Raw genomic sequence first — 24,488 nt, forward strand, 5'->3', positions numbered from 1 at the left:
ATATATATATATATATATATATATATACTTCTACAGCATTATCTAAAGCATAATTTCAACATTTATTAAAATATAAAAAATCAACATTCTTAAAATTAGTTGTGCTTGTTAAAATAGTTAATGTACCGCGAATTAACATGAATAGCAACAACTATTTTCATTAATTAACATTAACAAAGATTAATACACTGTAATAAATACTATAATGTTCATGGTTTGTTCATGTTAGTAAACACTAACTAACATTAACATTTATTCAATAATACACATGAATAGGAGGTTTAAGCGGGTTTATTTGCACTTTTTCATGAGATAAACATAATACGTTAATACATACAACTGTAGTGCATACATAGCTCATATTAAAAAATTGAAAAGCATACTGAAAAACCTGAATAAAAAAATACATGAATATTCAGCACCAACAGAAATGTTCTTGCCATTCTACTGTGTGTGTGTTACTGTGTTTCTACTGGTCTCTACAGAAGGGTTTCAAGTACTTAAGTAGACATACATGTACAAGAAGAACACATGCCTCAGTTAGCTGTGTGGTGTCTTTTAACAGGGTTGGTTAGTGTCGATCAGAAGTGAAGCAGTATTTTTCTGACTTGTTTTGGAACATGCAGATCAATAGTCACTAATCCACAGTGTTACAGTTCAGTGAACAACTGATAGAATTCAACTTTCACCACAGTTCAGTGTTAAGCCAACAGTTAATTCTAGAATAAACATAGAGCTACACTGCAAAATTATGCTATGGTTATGAATAATAACTTGCAAGTGCCCGTAACAGTAACAGGGAATGTAGACTTATTGGATAAAAAAAAATCTGGTCAGTTAAAAATTAGAGATCAATACATTTTTGGATTAGTTACACAACTAAATTTGATACGTAACAGATATTCTTCTTAATTCACATTTTAGAAGGTCAGGCATGTGTGCTTTCAAAGGGCATCTGTAAAACTTAAAATGATCCTTTTTTGAACGTAAAAACAATAGTGACCTGTGTCATGAACAAGAACTAGAAATATGACAGAGAAACAAATAGCTTGTATTGTCTTTGAATTATAAGTGTCAAAAATAAGATATAAATATTAACACCTCAATGCAGAAAGTGTTGTCAACTGGTCGCTGTAAGAGATGTAAGCGTAGAGAGGCAGAGTGCTAATGTCAGTAAGTGGATAAACACTGAGGTAAATGTACAGTCATCTGCCAACACATTAAAATATATTAAATAACTTTACAATGGTTCACATTTTCAAGCCATGACCAAATACACAAACTAGTAACATTCCCACTCTTAAATAAGTCTCCAGTCACTATATTTAAAATCGTTTATACGGCAGCTTGCATAAAACATACTGTTGTTAATGTGGTAACAAAAACCATAAAGGGTCTGTCATTTATTTAGCACTACAACAGTGTTGTATTTGCATTTGAACACAACTTTCACTATTTCATGTGACTGAATATGAAGAACAAAACACCCTGTAACACTCTGGATTCCTCAATCTCCTCCAAGCCTTTCCAACACATACCTTGTTTTCCAGTTTCCGCACAAATATATCTTTTTTTCCCTCATACACACACACACACATAAAAAATGAAAAGAAACCCACAGGTGTTTTCTTGCAAGTGATTCAAGTGAAATCATTTTGATCAGAAATGTAGCTGTTTCCTGTCGTTTCAGACTCCGAAATGTTACCAGATTCCACTAGAACGACCACCAGGTGGCGCTAGGATCCGCGCGGAAGCCCTCTTTGGAACATTATCATCAATTTGGGCACCTATCAAAAGATAAAGATTGCTAAGCTACACGGGCTACTGGAATTGTAATTAAATATATTTATACATTTTAGAAATTCATATATTATATGTTTATATAATCTATCTATCTAGACAGTATATATATATGTATATATATATATATATATATGTGTGTGTGTGTGTGTGTGTGTGTGTGTGTGTATGTATGTATGTATGTATGTATGTAATTTATTTCACATTCACATTAATACCTTCATATGTTATTTTTAAATACAATTATTTATTTTTTTTGTGGTGAACTAAATACTATGTAAAAACAAATGTAATTTCTACATTAAGTTCAGGCAAGATTTTAAAAAGTGAAGTATATTACTCCCCAATTTAAGCTTTTAGAAATTAAAGTTTGAAATTATAAGCATATTTTACTTGGAATTGCTTGGTATGTTTACAAGGATTCTTTAAGTAAATATCAAAGTTATGGTCCCATTTTTCCCATCATCCACTGGGGCATGAATAATTAAAAAGATTACAAATTTCACTGTTTTCAAGTTGTATTTACACTGTTTTATGGTTGATTTTGTCATTAGGTTTAGTAACTTACTGTTTTGTGATATGTGGAGTAGGGCTGCACGATAAATTGCATGCGATATTGAATGCACATCTTGTCTGACAATGAATCTGGAGTTCATTTTAAAGGATAATAAGCTGTCTACTTGCTCACTTACATGTATGCAAATGAACCACATGCTTTAATGGCATGGTTGTTTTCCAGTGCTACCTCGTTTGAGTAAATTATATAAACTGTAACTGAGGGTAATGTTAAGTTAAGTAACATTTAGCAAATAAATTTAGTAAATTTACCATGACCAGTTAGAGTTTAAAGGACAATATCAGTTTATTTTGTTAAATACACAATACTTAAGTGTATTGTGTATTACACAAAATAAACTGATATTATCCTTTAAACTCTAACTGGTCATGGTAAATTTACTAAATTCCTTTGCTAAATTTACTTAACTTAGTTAAGTAGATTTTACTTATTTCAATACTTAAATTTAACTTAAAATGTATGTGTGCAAAAACTTGCAAAACAAAAAATTAAGTAAATCTACTTATAGTTTTGTTTTCTTCAGTAAATAGAATTAACAATTAAATATGATTTACCAGGTTTTCAATACTCATACATCATATTTATATTCTAATTTGTGTCTGTAAGGTGCAATTATAAAGTAATTATTTTACTGTATTCTTGATCAAAACATATTTAATTGTAGAAAAGTAATCAAAACATAATTTAAGCTTTAATTAAATAAACATTGTGTCCATATAGAATGAGAATTTCACTTTCTTTGTAAGAAATTCAAGGAAAATGCCAGTGAAAAATATTTTTTTACTGCTTCACTTCCTTATTGCAAATATTTGCTTTATGCAAATTATACATTTATGTTATTTTATTTGAATATCAAGTATGAACTGCACAATTTCTTCAGTTTGATTGAATGCAGACTACTGTACCAGACAAACTAAAGCTGGACTCATGTAGGTCTCTCATTCCCCCGTGGCGCGTGCAGGGTCGTGGGTTCATGTCCCCATCTGAAGGGCCCACGTCCTTCTTCCCTGAATTCTGCACTGCAGCTACGTCTCCAGTGTAGGGTGCACGCTCCACCCCCTTGACTGCTTGACACTGAGAGAAGAGGGTCACAATCAAACAGTGGAGGCACTGCGATACGCAGTCAAAGAAACATGATATAACAGAGTGAGAGTACCTTCTCCCTCTGGACCATTTTCTTGTACAGGTAGTCTGGGAAAGTTCGGAGAGGGTAGAACTTTCCTGAGCCCTCAGCACAGGTGAAGATGCCGTTTTCATAGACCACGCGGCCACGGCTGACGGTTACCAACGGGACGCCGTGACAGCGTAGGTTCTCGTACAGATTTACATCACCACCCTGCCATTGAGTGGACACAGAGATGGTCCTACAGACACAAAACCATGTCATTTCATTTTGCAATACTTGGTATATGAAATATATTTTTTCATTCTCAGCTGATCGGAATTCACTTATCATTATTTTGGATACCTTGTTGATTCTGGATCCCAGACGACCACATCAGCATCGGCTCCAGGGATGATCCTGCCCTTCCTCGGGTAAAGGTTGTAGATCTTTGCAGCATTGGAGCTTGTGACAGCAACAAACCGATTCTCGTCCATCTTACCTCCAACCTATTAAGAAAGACAGATAGATTTTTTTCCGGCATCTGTCATCTCCTGTCCTCTCTATGATTATTACTTTTTTTTGTCTTTGGCAACATAACTGTCTATGATATGAATTTTATATTAATATTAATACAATATTTTTTATATAGTTTATAACTTATTATATATTATTTATATACAATACCATTCAAAGGTTTGGGGTCAGAATGATTTTTTTTTAAAGAAACAAATTATTTTATTCTGCAAGGATACATTAAATTGATCAAAAGTGACAATAAAGACAATTGTTACAAAATAAATATTCAAATAAATGCTGTTCTTTTGAACCTTCTATTCATCAAAGAATCCTGAAAAAAAAAAATGCAGCACAGTTTCAAATAACAAATTGTAAACAACAATATATATATATATTAGGGCTGTCAAATGATTAAAATTTTTAATCAAATTAATCAGAATTTTCAGTGGATTAATCAGGATTAATCACTATTTGCAGTTACACCTGAATCCTAACCATTTTTTTTTCTGAAATGCGTACCAAAAGATAAATAACAGGACACAGATACATAATTTTCATGTATTGATTCATCAATATGTGGTTCTTTTTTTTCTGAATTTCAAAAGTTTAACATTTACTTATCACTATATCAAACCATGCCATTTAACTACAGATGCAGTGTAAGAGTTTTAGGTGAACCAGTGGTTAAATATAGCCACATATCTATGAAATTATGCATAGAGAAACTCGAAAGAATGAACTCAGAAACACAAACATGCGCCCTCTGCACTCTGGGCACTCTTGTTTTTGGGAGGTGTTCATTTGCTCTGCCACAATACTTTAGGATCGATATTTTCACATTCTGAAGGCTTCAAGTGCCAGTAAAACCAAGTAAAAATGCAAATGCTTTTCCAAACAGCTGTAATATTCGCTGGATTGCATGTAGGCGCTCTGCGCATGCGCAGTGTGAAACACAGGACGCTATAACAGGAAGAAGCTCCAGAGTATCAACTACCAAAGTCGTCTCTGTTTATCGAGCTTGGCTTGAATCTATTTGAGAGTAACTGGGGTAAAACCTTAAGCTTCTTCTGTGTTTTCGTCGCAGCGCTCGCCGCTGTTTTTTACTATTTTGAGAATTCAGACATCGACGAGACTTTCCTGACCTAAATAATTTGTCATACTGCGCATGCGTGAAATGCGTTAAAAAATTTGACGTAATTAACGACAAACAACTAATTAACGTTGTTAACGCGCTATTTTTGACAGCCCTAATATATATATATATATATATATATATATATATATATATATATATATATATATATATATATATATATATATATATATATGTATAAAATACCAACTTCCACAAGCACTGGCTATACAAACATAGATACTGTGATGATTCTAGCCATCAGTGTGGCTTCTGTGATTTACTGAAACATACCACTCCTCGCTCCCAAATCACGCTCATGCGATCCTGCACCCCGGGAACACCGTGAGGGATTTTCGTGAAGTCGTCTTTACCCACTGCCTTCTGTTTAGTGGTGAAGGGTCGGTGGTCCGATGTCACGACGTTCAGAGTGTCACTACATCACAGTGAAAATACCTTTACGTGACTATACAGGTATCTGATTCAATTAAACTGCTACATGGTGAATCCACTTACTTTCCCAGAAGGCTGAGCAGGTAATTGGGTGTGTTGGGGTCGAGTCTGAGTGGTGGCACAGTGACGAAAGCAGCTGCGTGGGCCCAGTCCTGATGGTAGTACTGCAGCCCGTTTAAGACAGCATGAGCAGTGGTGGTCTCTCCATGCACCACTTTCCCTGTCGACCAATCACGCTTCAGTATTCGGAGTCACATTATCTTATAAACTGCTTAATATTCAGGTGTCATATGTGACCCTGGACCACAAAACCAGTCTTAAGTGTCATTTTTTTTTAATTTAGATTTATACATTATATGAAAGATGAATAAATATGCTTTCCATTGATGTGTGGTTTATTAGAATCGGACAATATTTGGCTCGAGATACAACTATTTGAAAATCTGGAATCTGAGAGTGCAAAAAAATATGAGAAACTCGCCTTTAAAATTGTCTAAATGAATTCTTAACAATGCATATTACTAATCAAAAATTAAGTTTTGAAATATTTACGGTAGGAAATTTACTAAATATCTTCATGGAACATGATCTTTACCTAATGTCCTAAAGATTTTTGACATAAAAGAAAAATTTATCATTTCGACCCATACAATGTTTTTTTGGCTGTTGCTAAAAATATACCGCAGCTTTAAGACTGGTTTTGTGATCCAGGGTCAAATATACTAAATTAAAATGCTGCGACTGTGAATTGTCCTTTGAGTGTCATTGCCTGGCTCTTACCCTGCATTTTAGCCGATGCTAAAACATCCCCTGCTGACATGCTGGACACATTCACAAGATATATAGGACAGTGGGCCTAAGAGACAAAAAGCAGAAGACATTCATTCTGATCACATTTAAAGTTCTTAAAAGCAATTAATCAGTAACTCGTATGTTTGTTTCAAAACTGTCATTCGTCACATAGTAACGCTGGCTCATCAGGTCAATCATGCAGCTATCTTGACATTCTGTTTATACTGCATGTGCAAAATACAGTATGTACATTTGCTTCTGCTGCGAAATGACTCAAAGTGACTCAAAGTACACTTTTGTTTAAAAGTTTAAATAAATGAATACTTATTTTCAGCAAATACGCATTAAATTGATCAAAAGTGACAGTCAAGACATTTATGATGTTGCAAAAATGTATATTTTAAACAAATGCTGTTCTTTTGAAGAATCCTTAAAAAAAAAAAAAAAAAAAAAAAAAACTATCATAGTTTCCAAAAAAATACTAAGCAGCATGACTGTTTTCAGCGTAAAAAGATTTAATAATAAAGATTTTTTAAATGTTTTTGAAAGAAGTCTCTTATGCCAAGGCTGCATTTATTTGTTCAAAAATACAGTGGAAACAGTAATATTGTGAAATATTTAAATAGACTATAAAATATTTAAACTGTTTTCTGTTTTAATAAATGATTTATCCCTGTGATGCAAATCTGAGTCTTCAGTCTTCAGCCTTTAGTGCCACATGAAATCATCCTAATATGCTAAATATGCTTTTTATCATCAATGTAAAATAAACTTTGTGCTGGTTAATATTTTTGAGGAAACTATGATACATTTCTGAAAGGATTTATTGCTAAACAGTTCACTCCTGTACATCATACTCACTCTGTTAGCGATGGTAATGGCTCGGTGGATGGCCTCTGCTTCCAGCTGCACATGGAAGTAAGTGAGAAAACACAAATGTCACCAGTGAAAACTAATGGTGAACAGACGCCTAAGAGTATTAATAATCCATGGAAATGCAACATGGAGACGGGAAAGACTAGCAGCTGCAGAGAGAGTGTCAATGTGACTAATATCTTTTATGGTCACACAAATCACAGGATTTGAATGATTACTTTACCTCCTCAGGTCTGCTTATCTCAATGCCCTCTGGTCCACTAATACCCAGATCCAGCGCTTCTCTGGCACCCTAGTGTGGATAAATAAAAACATGCCATAACATGATAAATTACCTATGAATATAACCTATAAATAACCTATAAACTATGCAGGAAGACAGGATCCTACCTAGACAGCATTTGAAGTCACTATCACAGCATTATGCCAGCTTTACTCATAATTTTGGCCAAAATAAAGGCAGCATCACATACAAACGGTAATTTCACATAACACCAGTAATTACTGATAAAAGTGAATAGTGCTACTTGTAATGTGTGAAGCTGCTGCCTGTATACAACTCACAAGGTTTTGGAGGAAAACTTGTTCATTATGGTTTTGCACCAGTTCCCTGATTTATACCTCCGCGACCAGTTCTCCATTCTCCGCGTGGACGCGGGCCACAGCACCGATGTCCTTACAGTTCTGCAGGGCCTGAAACAGCTCGCTGTCCCTCAGCATGTACACGTCCTTATATGCCATGAACATCTGGAAGGAGTTCACCCCTCTCTCCCGCACCAGTGTCTCCATTTGAGCCCTAACCTGTGATGGTCAAGTCACCTTTATAGTGCTTTATGCAATGATAAGCTTTAATAACAAACAGCAAAAATAGCAATAGCAAATAAATTACAACTATGGAGACAGTTAAGATTATTGTAGAACTATTAATTAAACAAAACATTTTCAGCACGTTTTTTCCTGGTCCTGTAATTATAGAAAGTTGACATACTCTGCAAACACAGACTTCATACCGTTGGTCCCCACCAGGTCACTCCCACATGAAGAGCGTAGTCACAGCAGGCCTTGGCATCGGCGTGAGAGCGGCACTTTTCATAAGCGTCCAGCAATGATTCGTTCTTTTCTGGCAGCACATGCCCAATCACCATAGTGGTGCCTCCAGCCAGAGCAGCCTGACAACAGACCGATCCATACAGCATCACTACCAACCAATCACTCGGTTTAATGAGCTGACGACAACACAACAGCGACATGTTCACGTGAAATGAAATGTTACGTAACAGCACTCAGAAAACATTAATCAAGGTTAAATTAGACCTGTATTTGGGAACTGTAATCTAATCGAATCTGTTGCTAAGCCATTGCTGCATGGTTACTAGGGTGTTCTGTGTGGCTGTTTATGGGCATTTACTGTATTTACATTTACATTTATTCATTTAGTAGTAGATGCTTTAATCAAAAGCGACTTATAAACTGTTCTGTTCATTATTATGGTGGTTGTTAGGTCATTGCTGTGGTGTTTTGGTGGTTGTTAGGTCATTGCTGTGGTGTTTTGGTGGTTGTTAGGTCATTGCTGTGGTGTTTTGGTGGTTGTTAGGTCATTGCTGTGGTGTTTTGGTGGTTGCTAGGGTGGTTGTTAGGTCATTGCTGTGGTGTTTTGGTGGTTGTTAGGTCATTGCTGTGGTGTTTTGGTGGTTGCTAGGGTGGTTGTTAGGTCATTGCTGTGGTGTTTTGGTGATTGCTAGGGTGCTCTCAATGTTGCTAGTGTGTGCTGGTGGTAGCTAAGGAAATTATAGGCTGATTTAAGGTGTTCTGCTCGTTGCTAAGGTGGTTTCTTGGGTGATGCTAGGATGTTTTTTTCTAGGTCATTGCTAAGGTGATCTGGTGATTCATAAGGAATTGCTACTGTAGGCTGTTTTGGGCTGTTCTAGAGGTTGTTGGGATGTTGTGTTTGTTTCTAGGGTGTTCTGGCTGTTCATTACAGCCATTACTATGGCGTTCTGGTGATCGTTGTGATGCTCTGATTGTTGCTAGGGAATTGCAAGGCTGTTCTGGTGGTTTCCAGGAAGCCCTGATATTTTCTAGGTTATCGTTAGGGTAATCTGGTGGTTTTCATTTCTAGGGTGCTCTGGTTGCTGCTGGAATGTTCTGGTGGTTGCTGGGATGCTTTGATTATTACTAGAGGTGTTCTTGTGGTCAGGATGTACTGGATATTTCTAGCTCCTTGCCAGGGTGTTCTGGTGGTTGCTAGGATGCTCAGATTTTTGCTAATTTCTAGGTTATTGCTAATTATTTTAATTCCAGGGCTGTTTTAATGTGTTTTGGAGGTTTTAGGGCATTACAGGCATTACTAGGGTGCTCTGGTTGCTGCTGTGATTATTCCTAGGGCATCATAAGTGTCTTCTGGTAGTTGACAGGGCATTGCTAGGCCGATGTTAGGGTCTTCTGGTGGTTGCTGGAATCGTTGCTGGCTGTTTTTAAGGTGTTTTTCTGGTTGGATATACTGATTGTTTCTAGGTTCTTTGCAGGGGTGATCTTATTGTTGGAAGGGAATTACAAGGCTGTTTGTAAAGGGTTTTGCTGGTTGCTTGGATGATCTGATCATTTCTAGATCATTGCTAGGGTAATCTGGTGGCTGCTAGGGAATTCCTAGGCTGTTTTAAAATGTTTTGGCAGTTTCTAAGGCAGTGGTTCCCAACCACGTTCCTGGAGTCCCCCCAACGCTGCATGTTTTCCATGTCACCTTGATCAAACACACCTGATTCAGATCATCAGCTCATTAGTAGACACTCCAAGACCTGAATTGGGTGTGTCAGGAGAGATGCAAAATGTGCAGTATTGGGGGGCCTCCAGGAACGTGGATGGGAACCACTTTTTTAGGCTATTACAGGCATTACTAATGTGTTCTGGTGGCTGCTGGGAAGTTCTGATCATTTCTATGTCATCGTAAAGGTGTTCTGATGGTTGTTAGGGTGTTCTATAAGGTTATAGGAGTTCTTTTTTTTGCTCTTTCAAGTCTTTAGCAAAGACAGTGTTGGTTATCCACCATAACATTATACAATAATAATATGAATTGCTCATAATGGCTTAGCCAACTCCATTAATATCCCACAATATCTATCTGATCATAATGTTTTACAGAAAAATACACAATTAGTAGAAGGCCTTTTTTCAGTACAAGGAAACAATGATTAACAGTAATTCAGCCACAAAAATGGTTCTGTAAAAGCATCTCTCAGCTGAAGGGGCGTGTATTTGTGCACCATTGTCTTCTGGCACAATGGCACGAGTGAAAGGCTTTTGCAGCAGTCTTTGCAGCAGTGCTCCAGTATCTATGGAAACAGAATCTGATCTCCATTTGTCTCTGTGCTTGGCGAGTCTTATGCAGGGAGGAGGGGGGAAGAGAATGTCAGTTGTGTTGCCAAGGCTAACAATAACAGCGCAACTCTACAACAACTCTTTATTTGTCATCTCAAAGCCCCCAGCACTCTGGGAATAAGAGCGTGTATGTATTTGTTAGGGTGAATCGTGCCCTGCGGTTGATGGACCAGACTGTGAGTGTGCAATGCTCACTCTTGCATCTCAGTGTCTGCTAAGTGACCCATGGGATTTATTTAGGCAGGGCTGCTGAAGCGAGTGCATCTCTGCTTTTGAACTATTTATAAAACAAGAACAAATGAATGTGACATGGAATGGATGCTACATCACACATCATTTTAGTTTAGATCTTCCACTGTATTAAAACGCTTTCTGAAATAAGAAAAAAAAACTCATATTGCTTAACATACAGTCATATAATGCAAAATCAAAATACATTTTTGAAAAACTGATTTAGAGTATAATACTCTAAGCCAGGGGTCGGCAACCTACTGCAGACAAATAAAAGTAAACCCTCTACAGATTTGATTGCTGTCTTAGTATTAGTATTTTAGGGTCTTTTCTCTGTTATCAGAAAAGAACTGCAAGTGAATGCATAATTATTGGTGCAAAGGGTTAAAGAGGCTGCATTTGAAGATAAATTTAGATTTCAAGTTCAATATTGATTTTAAAACTGTTATTAGTACCTCATAATTTACTGTAATTGAATGACTTCAAAATGAACAGTAATCTCTTACTTTACTTTTACAGTTGATGAGTAATTTAATCAGAGTAACGCGTTACACCCAACACTGTTTCCAAGTGAAATGGGGTGTTTAAAAGAAACAAACACATGGTTGGGACTTGATTTTATCCACAGGGAGTTGCATGGATTTTTAAAAGACAAGGTTGTTGAATGGAAGGAATTGAAAATTTGATTCTTGATGATGAAGCACCACAAATGTTTTACTAAAAAATAACATGCACTGATAAATAATTCTCAATAAGACCATTAACATGTAAGTCAAATGAGAGTTCACGCTGGCTTTCATACCTTCGTGCCGCTGTAGAAGTCATCTGCGGTGCTGGCATTCATGAAGCTCTCGTTCAGGTGAACACTGGTGTCTATGCCACCTGGAAGCACCAGCTTTCCTGTGGCATCGATAACCTTGGCCCCTCCTGGGATCATCAGCTCCTTGCCCACTTGCTGGATAATGCCGTTCTCGATGTACACATCTGCTTCTTGTGTGAAGTCGTCGTTCACCACTTTCCCTCCCTTTATGAGAATGCGTACCGTTGATGAGCTGGAAGACATGGTTCAACCTAAAAAAATTAAAATAAATCAAAAGACAATATGTTGATGTGTATTATATAACCCTACAGTGTCTTTATAACTCATTCAGTCATTTTTAATTTACTAGCAATTAGTACTTATTCAGCAAGGATTCATTAAATTGATTAAAAATGACAGTACATTTTTTTTTTTCATTATTACAAAAGATTTATATTTCAAATAAATGTTGTTCTTTTGAACTTTCTATTCAGCAAAGATTCCTAAAAAACATTATTATGGTTTCCACAAAAATATTAAGCAGGACAATTGCTTTCAACATTGATAATAATAAGAAGAAATTAATCTTGAGCACCGATTCAGTATATTAGAATGGTTTCTGAAGGATCATGTGACACTGAAGCTTGGCCATCACAGAAGTAGGTTACATTTTAAAGTATATTCAATAGAACACAGGTATTTGAGCCTGCAATACTATTTCACAACATTAATTTTTTTACTGTATTTTTACCAAATAACTGTAGCGTATTTAATCATTTTTTATTTAATTATTACAGACATTTCCAGAAATATTGAGATTATACTGATACTTCCAGGTTTTCCATGACCATGGGAAGTGGGAACCCTGTTTATACAATAATATACACACCATACTTTTGGAATAATATCACATATCTTAACGGAGAGCTTGCATAAAACCGTTTTTCCACATTTGGGCTAAGGAAACCAACTATGTACTTAAATGAAATTTATGCATTTAGCAGACACTTTTATCCAAAGCGACTTTCAGTGCATTCAGGCTAACAGTTTTTACCTATCCTGTGTTCCCTGGGAATTGAACCCACAACCTTGCGCTGCTAACGCAAGTCTCTACCACTTGAGCCAGAGGAACTTACTTGACATCCAAACAGGATCAATCATTCATATCAACAGCTTTAGTTTAAAGAGGTCTCAAAGCATATCACCATTCTAGAATCTGACTTTAGCTGGTAAACAGACACCAACATGTGTGATTATCGTCAGCTTGGCATGATTAGTCACATTCGACTCCATGTAATTATTCATGACACATAAAAGCAATTTAAAACAGCACTACAGCAAATGTCCCAGTAACGTAACAAAACCTCAACTCACTACAGAAACAGGGTGTGTAAATCATATTAAATGATCAGAGCAATTCTGACCCAGATTTTCCAGCGTTGCATGTGCAGAGATGTGGGATTGTTAGCAGGAAATATATGTAGGCTAGCAGCTGTTGCTGCACATTCCTTGCAGCAGCGCACTTCCTTATGATTTAATCCCAAGTGAAAGCGTGTATGTAAAGTATGGCGCTGCCTAGGGTTCCCCCACACCCTGTTCTGAGCCCCTGATGGTGAATGGCGAGTGTGTGTGTGTGGGAAAGGAGGGGCTACTATGGAGCTGGAGAATAAGGGTGTGTCTCAGACATCCTACTATAAAAAGAAACAGTACAGTGCATGAGCTACAACTGTCCTGTCCTCACAGCACAGCCTAGAGAAAAATTATTGAAGCATTTGCTCTTTGTGATGACTCACGGAGGCCTTCCTCAAGAATGACCCAGTTTTGAACCGTGCCATATTCCATGAGATCCACAGGGCGCTCTTTTGGATAGTATGAAGTACATGAAAACTTCTGATCTGTCTTGTGGTTACAACTTCTATTCAGTAAAACAGGAAGGGCCATTTAGTGCAGTTTGAACTATTAGAGCAAAACGAATCAGTGAAATAAACATAATATTAATGTATGATTTTAAATTGTGTAAATAATATTCACAATTATATACTGTATTACACAATAAATGTGATTTAAAACAATATTAAAGTTATTTTATATTATATTAAAATGTTAATTGTGGTAAGACAAAGAATCAGTGCAATATAAGTAATAAAAAATAATTTAAAACATTATTTTAAGTTGCATTTAAAATATTTAAATGGTGTACTGCATTGCACAAATTAAATGTAAAATATTTTAACATTTATTTTAGAATACATTATATTATGTTATTTACATTTTTATGCCATGTTCACTGCAGCAAATTGAAAGAAAGGGCATTTAGCATATTTAATATTAACATTATACCTCATTAACCTATATTATTTCAGAATTTTCATGCTAGAATGTTTAAATACTTCTAGTTTGCAAAAGCATGCATGCAGTCACGTGAAGTGTAAACATGGCTACAAGAGGTATTTTATGACCATGTAGACATGCACATTTGTGCAATGCAGTGAGTGCATCAGTGAGGTCTTCTGATATGTAGATTGCATGCACAAGGCTTCATTTAGAGGCTGATGATGGTGATGAAGTAGACTTAGAGCATATCGATGGGTTTCACACCAAGCTTACTCTAAACACATTTAACACGCCTCAAGGCATCATGAAATGCCAACGTTGGGCTTTCAAAATGTATAACGTTAATGATATTACAACGGCTTCATAACGGAAAGATCAGTTTTCGGGCGTGCGCTCGCGTTTACTCGCTTTGATTGCTGGTGGGCTCGAGCTGTTTGTGGATATACAATATCCACATTGATCGACTCGATTATTAAATATCGTTCAATCGATAGTTAAACAATTACCAGCTAACATTAGGAATGACACAAGGGAAGCACGAGACACAAGACTGGTAGATTCTTTCCATACCACAAAATTACATGATTCCGAGCCATATGTCTGTGCTAGTCAGTGAGGAGTTTCTTAAAATAACTTACAACTGAATGCAAAATAGCAACACATAGCGCACTTACTTCCTTTGTTATGTCCTCAAAAAGCGGTTTTCCTTCACTTTCAGCACTGGTGTACAGTGAAGCCTGTTAGACGGTCATGCAGGCAGCAGATGCTACGGTTGGTCCAGCCCGGTAACCTTGCTGCAGCATCCAGACAGTGAGAGCCGGCTGTTGACCAATCACAGGCGACATACACAGCGATGGACTAATCAGCAGCCAATGGTATTACAGAATGGGCGTGTCCTGTCGTCAGTGGTACGTACCATTCACACAGATTCATAGGGGATGGCAACCGTGCAAACCAGACTAAAATACAATTATTATTATTTTTTTGTATAAATATACATAAATATAAAATTTACAAATATAATGTATTTATAATATAGGTATAAAAAGTATTATATCTATTTAAACTAGTTGTTTCCATATTCTTATGCTTATAATACATATCATTATTTAAATACAGTTTAACATAACCATAAGGCCAAAGCAAAAACCGGATTTATCACAACTTTGCAAATTTATTAAAAAGTACATTGCACAATTCTTCATAACTTTAACTCAAAACTTAGTTGAAGCACTTTGGCAACAATTACAGCCTCAGGTCTTTTGAAGCTTTGCACATATGCATTTATTTATTTATTTATTTGCCATTCTTCTCTTTAGATCATCTCAAGCTCTGTCAGGTTGGCTGGGGACCATCGGTGGACAGCCATTAATAGGTTTCTCCAAACATGTCTAATTGGTTCCACGTCCCATCTCTTGCTTGGCCACTCAAGAAGCTCTCCTGCATTGTCTTGGTTGTGTGCATAGGGTGACTGTCATATTTGAAGGTGAACTTTAGGCCCTGTATGAGGTTCTGAGTGCTCTGAACCAGGTTTTCATTAAGGATATCTCTGTATTTAGCTGCATTCAGCCTTCCGTCTTTTCTGATCACTTCCCGCGCTGAAAAACACCCCACTCCTCCATGCTTCACCGCTGGGGATGGTATTATGCAGGTGTTAAGTGCTGCTTGGTTTCCCTCAGACATGAATAAGGAATTGAGGTTCATCAGACCAAAGAATTTTTTTTTTTTATAGTCTGAGAGTTATTTAGGTGTATTTTTGTAAAATCCAATCAGTTTCAAGTATCTTTACTGAGGAGAAGCTTTTGTTTGGTCCCATTGCCATCAATGTCAGATTGGTGGAGTGTGGCAGTGATGTTTGTCCTTCTCCATATAAGATCATGGAGCTCAACTATAGTGACCATCAGTGTCTTAATCACCTCTCTAACCTAGGCCCTTCTCCTTCGACTGCTCAGTTTGGCTCAGAAGGCTAGATCTAAGTCCTGATTGTGTCAAACTTCATCCATTAAGGACTGTGGAGGCCAAATGCTTCTTTTTTTTGGGCCAATTTTCTGTAGTTTTTCCCAGACCTTTCTCAACATAATCCTGTCTCTCAGCTTTGCAGGCCATTCCTTTGACCTCATGGCTTAGTTTTTTGCTCTGACATCTATTTCTGCTGTTAAATTAGACAGGTGTGTGCGCCTTTCCAAATCATGTCCAATCCACTGATTTTACCACAGGTTAACTCCAGTCAGCTTCTGATCTATTTTTTAAGTGTCAAGGCAAAGGATGTGAAGTCTTGTGCAATGTCATTTTTTAAACGCTTCCCTTTTAATACATTTGCTAAATTGTGATAAATCCGTTTTTTGCTTTGTCATTATGGTGAGTGGGGTGTAGATTTATGTGGGGGAAAAAGTAATTTAAAGCAGTTTAACACAATAATTCAACATAACAAAATGTGATAAAAATGAAAAGGTATGAAGACTTTGTATAGGCACTGTATATATAATTTAGATAAGACATATAATATACACATATATGAAAGGCAATATTATAAAAAAAACTATCTAGAATATATATAGTATAATCTAGAATATACTAAAATACTCATATTATAATTAATAAAATAAACATACACACACTATATAATATATATATATATATATATATTAGTGCTGTCAAAATTAGCGCGTTAACGCATTCGATTAATTTGAAATATTTAACGCGTTAAAAAAAAATAACGCAATTAACGCGGTTGCAGTTTTTTTTATTTCCAGTTGTGGCCTATGTGTGTTCAACGTGCAAAGAAATGTGGTTAAGACCAAGGAAGGACTTTTAGACGGAAAGTTTCAGTATAAAACTCTGCCGGATTACTCTTCAATCTGCCACAAGAAACAGCAACATTAAAATCATGAACTCAAATGTCATTGTTTAAAAAAAAAAAACAATGACTGTAACAGTGCGTAAATCAGACCTTTCTGTAACGCTAACGTTAATAAGCTTAAACGAAAATAATGAAATAATTGTGTAGCGGAGTATTTTTTGTACACAGTGCCGCGAACTGTCAATCACTCCTGTACGCGTGCATCACTGTCCTCCTCAGCTGCAGCAACTTGCGCTCTCTCTCTTCATCAAGCTTTAAAACAAAAAGGGGACAAAAAGATCATATTGTCTTTGTGCATAGGCTATAGATTAATTAGATAATTGAATATCTAAATTTGTGCCTTGCCATCTACGGTATTTTTGGAAGTGGCGGTACTGAGTACCCGTGCATACCGGCCCACTTAAAGCACTGGCAATGACTATACTTTGGAATTTTTTTGCAGTCCACTTAGAATTCAACATGGAAATAATTTTTGTTTTTTATTGGCATTGATTGTTTTGAAATTCAAATGGTACTTACATGCCTGTGTTTTTATTTCTGTAATAAATATGGCTTTCAAGCCAACAGTTAATTTGGAGGATATTGATGGTTTATTGCAGGTATGTTGTTTACATGAGAAAATCTGTGTTACAAGTTAAACAAAAATTCCAATAAACAATCATATTTTGAATTTAAATAGTTTCTTTGTCTTGAGTTTACATTAATTATTTACATTTTACATTTACATATCCAAAAAGTTTCAGTCTTTTAATTGCGATTAATCGCGATTAATCGCGATTAATTTTAAAAAATTGTGCGATTAATTAGTTAATTTTTTTTAATCGATTGACAGCACTAATATATATATATATATATATATAGTATGTGTTCCTTTCAGAATATTATCCTGAAATATTGGATTAAATGTATAAATTTGTAGAATTTAAATTTTTATTTAACTAATAATAATATACAATCAATCATCTAATGAATATAAAATTGTATGGTAAATACTTGCAAAGAAAACAAACAACTATTTCACAAAAAAAGAAGGAAAAAAACAATACATTTATTCAAGTGTTCTCCAGCACAAGTACATAAGGAGCCTTTTTTCTTCGTTCTGGGCACATAACGAAAGAAAGGGGGAGAGGTGGCAAATGATTGCTACATTTGCTGTATGAGCTGATTGCAAAAGTTTATATGACACAACAGAGGTCACAAATATCAACAGTGTCACTGAGAAATACAGAAAACCTGTTAGGAGAGCAAACAAGAAGCTGTTACAGCCAAATGTGTGTGTATGCTATGCATATATATATATATATATACTCAAATAAAGCAACTTAAATGGATCAAAACAGAGAAGAAATAAAAAATACAAAAAAAGAAGAAGATGGAGGGCTGGATATATGGCATGGAATGTAGGACTTAGAAGCAATTCTGCCTGGATATTAAGCAAGTACATGTTAACAGCAAAATTTATTACATTATTTTTTTTTATTTCCCATTATAAGTACATGATCCCACAGATAAGCACCGACTACAGCAATGTCTATTCTAAAACAATATAAGAATCTTTCATCACTCATCATTATTTTTTTCAAGTACAAAGTTAAAATGCCTTTGTTAATATCTTTATACGAGAGAGTAAAATAATAGTGCTTCTCCAATACTACAAGAAACAATCAGCAAAAAAAATAAAACATAAAAAACAGTCATTATCAAGACAAGTTTATTTATTTTCCAAATAATATATTTTTTCTCAATTAGATAAAATGTTTAGCACCTTAGGAAACTCCTACAATCCCTCTCTTAGTACTTAAAAAAGAATTAAAAAGCAAATCGAAACACACTTTTGTATGTAGGGCTGTGCAGTAAAGATGGGACTGTTAAAATCACTTCGCGAACTCATTCTTTAGTTTTATCCTCTGTTCGACATACATAAATATGAATTACAAAAGACACCCTGCTGCTTTATAGCTTATGTCAATTAGCCTCTTTCCATTTTGTCAATTACCCCCCTCTTGCGATTTGAGCGCTGTTTTGATTTCTATGATATATATTAGCAAAGAATTACATTTGTACATCTCATACGCCATTCAAAAAAAGCAACAGACAAATTCTATGTACAAAATGTACAAAAAGAAAACAATCTGGGCATCAATCAAACTGGGAAAATAAGAAGCAAAAAAACTTTGCTGAACATGATAAATGTAAAGGTATGTAAGCAGTGCAATGCCTTTTTTTAAAAAAAGAAGAGCCTAATAAGGATTTCATTAGAGCCCGTTTCTAACCAGATTCACAAATTTAGCCTACGTAGCTCGCGTGATAATTAAAATTATTGACATGGTCAACATCCACCATTGGCAAACATAATAATGTTTTCAGATCTACGCTAGGGACCAGACGTAGTAAACCCCATCCGACTACTTTTCCTACAGAGATATTTCACAAACACACTCACTTTGGGATTATATAGCAGTACGAACCGTGAGCAGACACTATTTCTCGAAGCGAGTTATGATAAAGCGACTCCGTAGCACATGGAAACACGAGAGGGGTGTTATTCGAATTGGGCCCCTTCACCACCGGCACCACAGACGGATTTATTCTATCCTAGCTCAATCGTTCACATCTATTGGCACAGCCCTACTGTACACAACAAAGTATTACCTTATATAACGGCAAGAAATTCACATCATTAAAAATCCCCCCAACCCCCCCCCCCCCCCCCAAAATAAAAACAACAACAACAACAACAAAACCATTCATAAGAATCGAGGAGAAAGATAAAAAAAAAACATATCAAAGAAATAAAGTATACATATACAAAAGTGCTCGATACTGTTGGTAACACAGCACAAAAAAAATTGCTATTAAAAGGTAGAAGAGCATTGTGAAGCCGCACCTTTAAAGTTTGCACCTGACTGAGAATAGCCTACGGACGCCGCAGTCGGAGGCTGATCGAGCGACGCCATCCTTCCTGCGGCCGCCACGCGCGCTAAGAGTTGTACAGTAATGATTCTGGCCTGGGTGACACTAGAAAAACCTAGCTCACCACAGCCGTTTGATTTCAAGGTATGGATGATAAAAACATCACCGCCCATGTGGCTGGTTTCATGCATACTGAAGGAAGCTGACCTCAAAGATTGAAAGGCTGAGGCGTGTGGTTTTTTTTCTTTCTTTTTTTTTTTTTTTGAAAAGAGCACCAGAGGATATTGTAAAAAAGAAAGCTGTAAAAGATATAAAATGAGATGTGGCAGACCTGGCTTGACCTGGATTCTTTTTCTTTTTTTTCTTTTTTTAAGGTTTCAGTCGGTTTTCCTGGCGACGGTACAAAACGTGACCCCCACGATCTTGTTTCGAGTAGTAGCACCACATGAGTTGCAATGTTTTTCACCCCCTTGAAGCACCATATTGTCACCTATTACAGTAGTACCTTTATCACCTTCAGTTGTGTATAGAAACTGTAAACAAAGAGGTATTTGTGATCTGGTGTTTTGGATTGGTTAAGACAGAGCTCCCCTGACACTAAGAGAAACTTAGACTTTTTTTCCCCGCTCTTACCAAGGCTCAGACGCTGGAGGAAAGATGTGCACCATGAGAATTAGATCGCTCGGCGACCCGACAGATGAAAAACTCAAGGAGTCGAAATGCTTGGGCGAACTAAATGCGTTTTGCGTCTCATTGAATTTCTCGTTTCTGCCTTGAATTGTTACATCGTCTCTCAGTGCCTTAAAAGGAGGCCTTGTCTCAAGTATAAGCTTGCACACATAAATCAATTAAAATACTGGATAACACTGCTAAAAAGTAAAATTAATAATAATAAAAAAATTAAATAGAATTAAACAGAGTCAATCATTCCAAACCAGAAGAAAAAAAACAACAACAATTTTTCTGATGTCAAACTTGCGGATAACATATGAGAGCTTGGTTTCAAAGCTCTTGGTATAACATCGGTTGCAATTTTTTTTTCATCTGTACTGGATTTGAGTTCAGACGCAGGCGAAATACTCTTTGAGTGGTGCAAACAAGTGACGGATGACCGGGACGCTCCAAGACCTTCCCAGCAGCCTCTGCCTGGCCAGACGACTCATGTTTGACACGTCTGTGTAATGGACAGGGAAGCCGAACACCCTGATAAGAGGTGAAATGGGCAGAAATTTAGCTCAAATATATTCACTCTTGTAATATAAATAGACAGATTTATTGCCATTTTTGTTTTATAGATACAGAATATCATACAGGATGAATTTAAGTATATTAAATTCATTCGAAAGTGATAGCAAATATATACATATACATATATATATATATATATATATATATATATATTATATATATACATATATACATTAGGGCTGGTAATTTAATGCGTTAATTAGATTAATTAATTATGGAGAAAAATAACGCGTTAAAATTATTAATGTATTTAACGCACTTGTCCCGCCCCAGACCTGTGTGGATCATCTACCATTTCATTCAGTCGCTTGATGAATAATATGAGGCAGGGCAACAACTTACTGCATGATGAAGCCTAGAGAATATCCCTAAAATTCAAGATATGGGGCAAAATGCTATCACTTTCGATATATTTCAGATAAATGCTATTCTTTTATTCATCAAAGAATCTTGGGAAAAATATCACAGTTTACACAAATATAATTTATATAATATAATATACAATATAAACTGATAGTGGTTAACCACTAAAAACTGGAAACTGGGCAAAACATTTTTATAACCCATATTGTGCTCAGGGACATAAACAAAGTGTTGTCCAACTAAAAGCCCTTTTGCTGCTTGAAAGAGTGTGTGCTTTCTGATGTAAACAAGCACACAGGAGAAGCACATGGAGGAACACGTGAGGGACTCGCTGAATGAAAGCACATTCACTCTCTGACAGCAGATGGAGCTAAACTGCAGAAAATGTCCTTACACTGGAAACCCCAAAAATAAAGCAGCTGGACTACTTTCTGAAACATATTTAGGTTATTTTAATCTGGACGTACCATGGATGTAGTTTGAAAAGGTTTAGATTTTTTACTGTTAATTCACACTTTACATCAGGGCTTCATTTTTAACATTAGGTAATTCATTAGTTAACATAAACAGCCAATGACAAATTCTTCTGAACATTCATTCAATCTTAGGTATTCCAATATTTAATAACACGTTGTTAAAATGTTGCAACTGTATTATTTAATGAGCTAACATGAACTTATTTTTTTTTTACAAAGAGTAATAACTTCGGTAGCAAATTTAGCTATGGTGAATGTTAATCGTTAACTAATGAGATTATAAAGTGATACCTATGGGTCTTACTATATTTTGAGCACTTTTTAAAACTAAATTTCAATACCGTGATAATACCGTTTACCGTGATAAAAGCATGAGCATTTAATCGCAACAGGAAAATTGGATACCGGCATAACCCTATAATAATGTCAAGTGGGGTGATCACAAGTGGTCAGCGCTACATGCTGGTGTAGATGGGGTACAAAACATTTTGTATTCCAATCATTTAAACCCCATTTGAAGGTCAGATACACGTGGCTACATTGCATGTGTTGTATAATTGCTGATCCGTACTGATATCTGTACTGATATCACCCTCTCAACCATATACTGTAATAAAACAAGGGTTTTATACTTCACTACTTATATGTGGCTTTAAAAGAAAATGATTTCTGTCAGAAAAATTGGGAAAAGTTTGTATATATACATATATATGTGTATGTGTGTGTGTGTGTGTGTGGTGTTGTTTTGTATCATTAGGATATTATTACATTTTTTATTAATATTTGAATTAGTTTTATTTTTATATTTTTGTTTTCATTTTTATTTTCATTAAAATGTTGATATTTTTATTGTGTGTTTTGGTCATTTTATTGTTTTTATTTTATTTGAACAAAACTGTTTTTATCTATTTTAATTATAAGTTCAGTTTTAGTTATTTTAGTACATCAAATTCAAGTAAATGAAGCAACGTGTCGACTAGCTTTTCTGTCTTGACTGACTACTTGTGGTTGAATCTCCAAAAAGGATTTTAATACCAGTCATAAATACAAATATAATCAAGACTGGTTCAAATATACCAAAAAAGGAAGAAAATTGCTTTTGTCGAGGCCATTCTCAAGCCATATAAACGTTTCTGTCAGTGTCTCGTCAATGGATTACATAAGACATGTTTCATTATGTAGTCATATTCTGATCTACTGCATAAGATATGATTTTAGTCAGCCAGTAGATGACTGCTGATTCAATCAATATGAGATAAAACTCACTGTTCACTGCAGCAGGTCCTCAATATCTCTCTGTTGAACAAATGTCAGTGTGACATTTACATTTACATTTGGCTTACAGCTTAGAAGTTTTTAAAAGGCATTTCATCATACCTCTCCATCTCAGTGCACCACAGGATGTCCTCTTTGTCATTCATGAAGACAGGGAAGTGCTGGTCTTTGCCTTGCTTTATAGAATTAGACCGAGTGGTGATGGTCCGCACTTTATCAAACTGTAAAAGATGTGAAAAACAACTGCTATTTGTGTTGCTTTACAAAGCTTTACCCAGAAATCGATCGAGGGGTTGGTTTAAGAAGCACCTTAGCTGTCCTGCCATGCTCCAACAGTCTTGAAGGTCCAGTTTATCATTGCACATGGCAGCCAAAGGTCTGAGAGGAGAAGGAGATATGGCATTAAAACGATAAAGTGAGAGATTAAATAAAGAAATGAATGAAGAGTCCACGTCTAACTAACCTGTTCATGCCAGGCAGGTTTCCCCAAAAGTAGCGAGCTCTGTGGGCAGCAGACACCTCCTTGGCATCAATCATCACTGGGTTGCACTGTGATACATAAACCAATAAATCTTTAATCATAAACTTTATCATAAAAATGTGTGATGTTGACCCTAGCAAGCATATAAAGGGTTAATTTGTTTCTACCCAGAAGGTCATTTCACCACTAGGTGGCAGCAAAACCCACTGGTTTATATTAAAGACCCACTGACAGTCTAAACATATTCAGCGCAGCTTAATGGTCGCGTTTAAATGGTCAGTTGCACACCTCTAAAAAGCGAGAGATGTCCCTCTTGTCGCTGACGCCCATGGCCACCACATTCTCAAAGAGCCAGAAGAACGGCCTGTGATCTCCCTTTAGGTCGGGCCTCGTGTAACAGCCGGTAAAACTCGAAGAAGAGTCGACCCGTGCCCTCTGAGAGACAAAAAAAACAAGATTGAAAAACATTACGGAGACTCAATATGACAATCATCATTAAAACGGACAAATGTGTAAGCTGTGTTATGAATATATACACTATCGTTCAAAAGTTTGAGGGGTGGTAATAAAGGCTATTTATTTGATAAATATGGTCAATTGACAGTAATATTGTCAAATTACATAACATATTATTATTTAAAGTAATTGTTTCCTGTTTGAATATATATTAACATGTAATCTATTCCTGTGATGACAAAACTGACTTTTCAGCAGCAGTACTTCAGAAATCATTCTAATATGCTGATTGATACTAAAGAAACAACTCAGTCTTATTTTTATCAATGATAACGGTTGTGATGCTTATTGTTTTTATTTGAAATATGATAAAAAAATTTAAGGAGTCTCGGTGATGGAAAAAAAGAACAGCATTTCTTTTATAGA

General features: G+C 35.9%; 1 protein-coding gene and 1 pseudogene across 1 annotated transcript; both read right to left on the minus strand.

The window, feature by feature from the left end:
- Window positions 1–275: 275 nt before the first annotated feature.
- LOC113080572 (dihydropyrimidinase-related protein 5-like) lies at window positions 276–14,805 on the minus strand. Its single transcript, XM_026252731.1, has 13 exons — window positions 14,665–14,805; window positions 11,660–11,928; window positions 8,262–8,420; window positions 7,873–8,052; window positions 7,475–7,543; window positions 7,237–7,281; window positions 6,364–6,439; window positions 5,647–5,803; window positions 5,425–5,566; window positions 3,846–3,988; window positions 3,534–3,741; window positions 3,283–3,451; window positions 276–1,787 (listed from the first exon to the last, which is right to left on the minus strand). The coding sequence occupies exons 2-13, from the start codon at window positions 11,918–11,920 to the stop codon at window positions 1,702–1,704; spliced, it is 1,695 nt and encodes a 564-aa protein (XP_026108516.1). The 5' UTR covers window positions 11,921–11,928; window positions 14,665–14,805; the 3' UTR covers window positions 276–1,701.
- A 5,857-nt stretch (window positions 14,806–20,662) lies between these two features.
- Window positions 20,663–24,090, minus strand: LOC113080571 (DNA (cytosine-5)-methyltransferase 3A-like; annotated as a pseudogene).
- Window positions 24,091–24,488: the final 398 nt, after the last annotated feature.

The sequence above is a fragment of the Carassius auratus genome, unplaced genomic scaffold (assembly GCF_003368295.1).
Source record: "Carassius auratus strain Wakin unplaced genomic scaffold, ASM336829v1 scaf_tig00031599, whole genome shotgun sequence".
NCBI lineage: Eukaryota > Metazoa > Chordata > Actinopteri > Cypriniformes > Cyprinidae > Carassius > Carassius auratus.